We start from the raw sequence: 8472 nt of genomic DNA, 5'->3' as shown, positions 1-8472 counted from the left end.
AAATTTGTCGCCTGTTCGGCAATTTTTTTGCTTTCATTGATAAAACGTACGGCTGACAGGCTGTTTAAACTGATATATTGATCATCGATGTTAAATTCTGGTTTTAGTTACTTCACCCTTAACGGTTGGGGAGGGGGCGTTGAATGCCCCCCCCCCCCTCCCTCCAGCCCAAACTGCGAGACTTTTTAAGTATGGGTATGACACATAACTGAGAGTTGGAATTTTTTTAATATCTCCATCCAGGCGGGCACAGGATGCCAGCAAACCTGGCAGGGTCATCCAGGTAAAGAGCAAAAATATTTTTTTTGACTAAAACAAAGCATTTTATCATACCAAAATACTAAAATATCCTCTAGTAGTCCATCCTTATATGAAATACAGGTGTTCAAGTCACTTTCAGGTTCCAGGTATGATCCTGCAGGTCCTGATCCTGACTTAGAGACTTCAAATTTTAAACTTAAGGTTTTCTTACATGTCTACATAACCGCTCCTACTGGTGGTGATGATGACCCAGATCGTATCCAAGTACATGAGCATTATGACAACTCATCTATTGAACTATGGTCCAATTTTTGTATTTGTAGCAGCCTCCAATTAAAAGTTGTAACAAGAAATATAACCATCTTTTAAAAACTACTATATTTACCATATAAATTGGAGAATTTTAAAACCATGATTGTATGTTTTAGGATTTCTCTTGATTGGAGAATGCTACAAATACAAAAATCGGACCATAGTTTAATAGATAAGTTGTCATAATGCACATGTATTTGGATACCATCTGGGTCATCATCACCAACAGCAAGAGCGTCTTTAAGATCATCATCCCCAAAATTAAGATTTAGATTATCATTTTTTTACCATATTAAAAAAAATTTTGTTTTACTTTTTGGGCTAATTATTATTGCTAACAAGTATTTAACTACATCCTGTCAACTAGAGGTTGGCAGCTGTCCTCTGAAGTGATAGAGGTCGAATTTCTTATTTCCAAAATTTCTTTCTTTGAAATACATTAATTTCTGTCCAATATTATGTTTCAGTGTAATCAATGCATAAATCCTTTCAAGAATAGCCAATTTAACAGAATCGAACTTTAAAAAAGACAGAAAAGTAAAATTAAGTATTTTTTTCTGTTCATTTTATGGTATCTGTGAATATAAAAGGTAACACCCAAATTTGCCGTTTTTTAGTATTTTCATCAATTTTCCTTGAAATATAAAGATATCTTAAAACAGATTGATTGGGCTTGTAAAGGAACCATTTGAGTATCTTCGGTCGAAAAAGGTCTGAATTGTGAGCATTTTTGACCAAGCTATGGCCAAATAATAATAAAACATAAAAAAGGTAACACACTTTATATGTCTTATCTTGTCTTTTGTTGTACTATGTAAGCACCCTCCTAGAAATTATATGGTCTATGATATTTGTAGTTTATATTTTGATGTTATCTTCTACTCCATAAATGGCCGACTGTGTCTGTCTTAGAACCGATATAACAAAACCAAAAAATTCCCTCGAATGGAGCTCACAATATGTGCAAATAATATGAATATTAGACCCTTTTTTATCGGTAAAACAGCTAAGACTGTGCAGTCAGAGGATTTGCTCTATTAAATTTGTATATTTAAGGTTTTGCCTTTAGAAACTTGAACCCAAGAGATGAGTCATTTTTCCAGTGTAAGGAGTAGGGGTGTCTCGCCCCCCAAAAATAGTAAAAACCATAATGTGACCATAAAATAATAGAGCCCAATCAGTTTAACTGTTACTATAGAATTGCTACACTTCCTAATACTTCCTAAAATCGTACCTAACTACTATCAAATCACCATGCAAAGTATAAATCGATAGGACAATTTTAACATGTATAAATTAACGAAAAAAGAAATCATTTCCGGACGGACGGACCGACCCTGATTATTGAAAAGCTTTGCTTTTAACAAGGACTATTAGGTCAAACAGTAGCGAAACGAATTAAAGATCTAGAAAGAAGAATCAGAATCAGAAAGTTTAAAAAGAAGGAGATAGAAAAAAATGAGAACAAAATAGGAAAACAGTTAAAGAATGAGAGAATAAATTAAAGAATGAAAATTTTAAAAGCTGTAATTTAAATACAAAAAAATAGAACCGAAATAATGAGTCCAATTTCACGAGAACATTTATTCAATTATTACAATTGAATTAATAAATTATATTTGTAACAACAATGACTAGTTATTATTTTTCATATTATTTGATTGGTTGATAAAGTTTGTAAAAATGCCGAGTAGTTTTTCATCATGATCCCGTTGTTCTTTTCTCCATCTACAACATAATTAATTTTTAGTATCATGTTTTGTTGCTTTCCCTAAAAAAACCTGAAGAGCTTGAAAACCTTCTCTATTTTTTAAATAGGTTAAAAATTGGGGGATTTTATGGTGGGGTGCCCTAACCCTGCATATAACATAACCTTACCAGACCTAAAGTAAAAAATTTGAAAAAAAATTAACTTAATTTGTTAATTTTAAAGAACAATGCTCCACTATAAAGTAACAGTCTGTCTCTTAGTCGCCTTAAAGTAGAACTGCGCATAAAGTACTAAACCAACTTCAAACGATCTCGTCCTTGTTTGCTTCAAATAAAAGTAAAAATATATTTAAGGTTTAGTGATTCAAATTTTACTTTGAAATATATAATGTCTTTTGTATGCTTTAGTAAAAAAGAAGTTAATGTATAATACGATCAACTTAGTTTAGTTAAGCTGTAATAAACTGATTATGAATGTTGATATTTATGTATAATGTATACATACCTGTTCATTAATTGTTGTTGCTGTTCTCTCCATTGCTCCAGCAATGCATTCTGGCTCAGTCTCCATTTCTCCAAGAAGTTTTGCTCCATTAACAATTGCTCCTTAAAAAAAGGTAATTTTGAGTAAAATTTTTAAGAATAAATTGTGTGTCCAGCAAGGTTTCGTAAACAGCTGGATCGATAACTCTTTAATTGTCTGTCCACTAAGTACTAGTCCATGATTGTGTATAGCGGCTAGTCGTGCACTGTATAGGTCAACCCCTAAGATATATGGCAACTGAAAACCCCTCCACTAGTTGACATACATTTTGCTGTTTCATTGAATAATTCGAATCAATAAGTGTAATACATTACTTTAATTAAATACTTCTTACTGAAACTCTTCTTTTATCAAAATTCAAAAAATAATTTATTGGCGCTCTTCTGTGTATTGAAGGTATATTGTCAACTTTTCATCATAAACTCTTTATACATTATACCTGTTCGAAGTTAAGTGTTCTTTGGCTTGCTTCTCGCTGATAAGTCAGAAACTTATCAGACAATTCTATCTGTAGACGAGACATGGATTCCTCTTTTTCCAAAGATTCTCTAAAATACAATAAATTCTTAATTTTTAAATGACACTATAATCCGTAGGTAGCTCAACCAGAAGTATAATCCAAATAAAGAATTAGATTATAAAATTTTTATTCAACAGCAATTGATAAACATACTTTTATTAGACATGTAGAGGTAGGGTATGTTAGACTGTAAATTATACTGGTACCCAAAGTTTTATAAACACTCATTCGTTCACTTAAAACTTTGGGTACTTATATCAAATCTTGATTGGTTCGTTAAGCTAGCAGTGTCCAAATTATTAATACACATTAATTTAAATCTACAGATAGGAAATTTTTGTTCAACATGTATGTACTTCAATTTTCCGTCCATTGTCTTATCCCTTAAGATCCCTGATTACATAATGACAGTTAAAAACTTCTTAAATTAAAAAAAAAACAGACAGAAAGATCTACGAACAAACCTTTAGCATACAGTAGCTGCTCTTTTATTAAAGCCTTGGAAACCTTTCACATGTCCATTCTTTTTTTTATTCCATACTCTCAACGCCACCCTTCTTCAATTCTATTTTTTGTTTTCAGGAGTTGTCAAACATGTTAAAATCAAAAGCTGTTAAAAGTGCCAATTACCTTCTCGAAAAATATTCTTCCAAATGAATATTGCATTTCTCATTGCTTGTGATGTATTTTTCACCAGGAATATTTTTGGTTTCATAATTTTCTAAATCAGTTGGTTCTCCGCTTACATCTAAAACTAAAATAAATGAAAATTTCAAAATTTAATCATTTATTGAGAAAAAATTATACTGTTTGTTTCAGACTTTTAAAAATCTTTTTTTCAAACGAAAAAAAAACCAATTTCCCATGTTCTATTTCCTATTGATTTGAAACACTTTTCGTATTTCTATTTGAACAATCTTTTTATTAATTTAATTCAGTGATCTAAAACTTAAATTCTGACCTTCAACTTCTTCAATATCAGCTTCCTCTGTTTTGATGACAATGTGATTAGAATCATTATATTCATCCTGGACTAGATTTTCACTAATATAATAGTGATTTCAAATTATGAACTTTATAGTAATGTTAGGTTATTTTATACTTCGAAGTAAGAAAGGAGTTTCAATTCTAAAATTTTAAATCTTTATTTTCTGAACTGAATTTCTTTTTAATCAACATTTACTGGATGATTAATGTACTTGCTGAATTTAGCAAAGCGTTTGTTAAACAAGTTAAAATTTCCTTACAAGTATGCATAAAAGTAAACTTTTTTTTGTGTTGCAATAGTTGATGGAGTAAAAACTTACTTGAAAGGTCAAGTATTCTACTCATATTCTAGCCGGCTGGTATTTGTTAAAATGAATTTAAAAATCACCCTGTAGATTCAATACCATTTTGTGTTATAGAATTAACATCGATAAAGGAAATTGGAGGTTTTTGATGAATTTGGTGGAATGTTCTGTTTTTCACAAATCCATTTTTGAGAGCATTTAGGCTATCCAGGAATCTTTTCAGCATTCTAAATAAAAAAAATATGATATTTTTAGAATAAAGGTTCTTTAAAAATCAAACAAGGACAATTTTAAGCGCTGCATTAACGATCTTTAATACAATGATAATAAAAATCTTAGTAAACGTAATGCCAAAATAATAAATTGATGCTGCATATTTTGCACATTTACGTTTTAAATTGCACAACCGGCCTGCATTTCACTGCGTAGAGGTTATACAGTTTATTTCATATTTATGAACTGATTGAGTTACAGACAGACGGACGTAACTATAAATCAACGCTTTTTTTAAAGAATAAGAAATAGAAACCTGACATGTCTGACATTAAATGATGATATTCCATTCTTCTCACATTCTTAATATAAAAGAATAAAAAAAATATCGGCTTGGAAAAGTCAATTCTAATTAAATTTTCTTTTAAAGTCGTAAAATCAATAATTTGTTACAATTAATGTTTATTACATTTAAATGTTCTTTAACAAGGATGACAACATCCATAAAAGCGAAGCTCTGAAACAGTGTGACAGACGAACATTAACTCTTGTAGAGTGTCAGAACTGAATATAGAAAATATGAATAAATAAATTTTGACTAAATTACGTAAAATACGTAAATTTGTTGCAAAACTTCTTAAATACAGAATTCTGTTCAAGGACATACTGACATTTTTAGGACTTGGTTATAGAGATGCTTCGTTTAAAATATTGTACCTTATTGTAATAGTAATCAGTAATCCAAAAATCAGATCAATTGGATGATTTTATCACATAAAAAATTGTTGTAAAAAAAGTAAAAAAAATCAACATGTTTTAAATAGACGTACATGGTAATGATTATAGAGTTGTTACGCTTTCTAAATCGTACCTAACTACTACAGGAGTCACTATGAAAAATTTGAAATCGATAGGACAATTATTATATGCCTAAATTAACGAAAAAAGCTATCCGTTACGGACTTACGGACGGACGGATGGACGGACTGACCGACCCTAATTACAGAAAAGCTTTGCTTTTAAAAATTGCAAGGAAATAATGCAAGAAGTAATGTTGATTGATCTATAATGACAAACTATTAGACACTTGTAACGCGTCTATACCTTGAATAAGTTTAACCATATCGACTTCATTTTCTAGATTAGCTTTTTCTAGGAAAGGAACTCTTTCTAACACACTCCTAAAGATATTGATTACTTTTATTTATAGAGAAAATCACGTAAATAATATCCATTTTTTGAGCTTTCCAAGACTTAGGCTGATTTGAATTGTAAAAGGTTGATTCCCTGAAGCTTACAGGAGGCTGACGAACGGTTGCTGAGCCCTAGTTTTGGACAATAATAGGACAAACAACCAAGATTTAATCAAAGTGGTCAATTTAAAAATGAATTGCAACATCCCCCCTCCCTGGCATATTTGCATAAATATCATTTTTAGTGATCTAATCATTGAGGCGGCGTTTTTCATTGCTTATTGCACCCAAAAGATAAAGACATGCGGTAAGGTCACATTTACAAAGTAGGTTTGCTTAAAAAGTTTTCTTCTCACGGCACTTTTGATAATTGACTATGTGACACTAGCACATACTGACAGACCCTTGTTATTGAGAGGAATCGATGAATTATCTTACTTCCAATGAAACTTCAGATTTTTAAGTTTGACTTTACACTGCAATGGAGTTTTTTCTCTTCCTTCTTCGGTTAGTTTGGCACTGATATAATGAAACACCTATAACAAGAATGGAAACATCTATAAATACATTCTAAAAAAATGACCAACGAATAAGCAAGCAAAATATTCCTTATTCGATAAAACTCTACTTTTTATTCTATCTTATCTTATAAGTAGAAAAGTTTTTGTCCGAAGCTAAAGATCTCCTAAATTGCTGCTACATATGTGTTGTACTTTTCAAGGAAGCTTCATCAATTATATGACATCTAGCAGCTAGTATCGAATACAGAAGCTGAAGTACTTTTTTTTGGCTATTAGTGAAAGAATCAAGTTTGATAAAAAAATAAACATTATATAAAATATAATTTTCATCAACTTCCAAACAATTTAAGATGAGGTAAGCGATACTTAAACTTACTTGTCTAGTTCTATTATCCTTCATATATTGTAGAACTTCATTTTCTTGTAATAATTCCAGAAATCTGTAGATTTCATCATCCGTCCAATTTGGATTTCTAAAACAAGAATTTTATTACCAAATTGGCTCCTAGTCCGATACATTTCCATTCGGGGCCAACAAACTAGAAATTGGTCTTTAATTTTTCATTTCACTATCCGCAGAAAAACTGTATGTAATTCGATACCATAAATGCCTATTAATACATTACAAAACAGCATTGACTCAAAGTTAACAAGGACGATTATGTTCAATAATACACAACACACACACACACACACACACACACACACACACACACACAAACATAGACACAGACACAGAGCCAAAGAATTGAAGCTACATAAAACAAGAAAATTCTAAATGTCAGCTTCCATAATCTCAAACTAAAATCTCAAATTGAAAATAAATATAGCCTTCCTATAATTGAACTAACGGCTACGCCCCTAGAAGCATCTATTGGATTTTGAGGAAAGGTTTAGGGAATGGGTTTGAAAAGACAATCATCTTCTTTTTATTTTTTTTGAGAGAGGGGTATTTTTTCCTGGGACGATTACTCTTGGGAGGGTTGAAATTACCTCACCCAAATTAGTTACAATCCTTCCCTGGACCTATAAAAAGCTTTACTTTAAACGAAAATGTCTCGCCAGAGGTTAGTAAGATATCAGGCATCCGACAGACAGATTGGTATCCTGTTACTTTTATTTAAGGATGAAATCCTATTTTTCAGTTTTATTCAATAGTATTACCCAAAGCGTTAAAATATATGTATATTGTATATTCTATCTACCATAGACATGATATTTTACGAATTGTTGGATAATTAATTCATTGTCCACTGTTCTGCCCCTGTATTATTTATTTTTAAAAGTAAAGCTTTTCCACATTTAGAGTCGGTTCTGCCGTATGTCTGTCCGTCCATTAGGATAGCTCTTATTTAAAGAATAATCCGACTAAATAAAAAAGAAATCACCTCAGTCGCTTAGAACCAATTTTCTCACTGAGTGCCCAAAAAGACATTTTTTGTAGGTTAATTTAGATATTTTTTCAAAATCACTTATTTAACTGTATAATAGTTTTATGATATAGTTTTATAAGAAAAATGATGTATATTTCTCTTACGAATACGGTTTAAGACTGATCCTTCTTTAAGACTCAATCCATTTAATCCTAGCTTATTTTCCGTCTCTCTTTATCTTACTTTCTTTTTTCTCTCTCCCTCTCTCACTTAATCTCTTATTCCCTATCTCTCTCTCTCTCTCTCTCTCTCTCTCTCTCTCTCTCTCTCTCTCTCTCTCTCTCTCTGTCTCTCTGTCTTCTCTTTCTATGCATCTCTCTCCCTTTCTCTATAACTAAGCCCATTTAATCCTAACTTATTTTCTGTCTCTCTTTATCTCTAATTTTTTCTTATCACCCTCATTTTCTACCTCTCTTGTCTTTCCCTATTTTTCTCACTATCTTCTCTCTCTCTCTCTCTCCTTTTCTCACTAT

The 8472-nt window shown here is 31.3% G+C and overlaps 1 protein-coding gene across 2 annotated transcripts; it reads right to left on the bottom strand.

The window, feature by feature from the left end:
* Positions 1–2142: 2142 nt before the first annotated feature.
* On the bottom strand, positions 2143–8120 carry LOC145332780 (uncharacterized). Of its 2 annotated transcripts, none has more exons than XM_080177841.1 (11): positions 7955–8120; positions 6943–7039; positions 6484–6581; positions 5957–6033; positions 5169–5214; positions 4723–4866; positions 4309–4391; positions 3978–4101; positions 3267–3375; positions 2789–2889; positions 2143–2301 (listed from the first exon to the last, which is right to left on the bottom strand). In XM_080177841.1, the coding sequence occupies exons 1-11, from the start codon at positions 7999–8001 to the stop codon at positions 2208–2210; spliced, it is 1020 nt and encodes a 339-aa protein (XP_080033967.1). In that variant the 5' UTR covers positions 8002–8120; the 3' UTR covers positions 2143–2207. The 2 variants fall into 2 exon arrangements, with proteins under 2 accessions (XP_080033967.1, XP_080033974.1); XM_080177848.1 differs by having other exon boundaries at positions 3978–4095.
* Positions 8121–8472: the final 352 nt, after the last annotated feature.

Source organism: Acartia tonsa, chromosome 1 (assembly GCF_053477335.1).
Source record: "Acartia tonsa isolate MP-2025a chromosome 1, ASM5347733v1, whole genome shotgun sequence".
Lineage (NCBI taxonomy): Eukaryota > Metazoa > Arthropoda > Copepoda > Calanoida > Acartiidae > Acartia > Acartia tonsa.
Note: the sequence above shows the minus strand (reverse complement) of the source record. Positions and strands in the feature narration are given on the sequence as shown.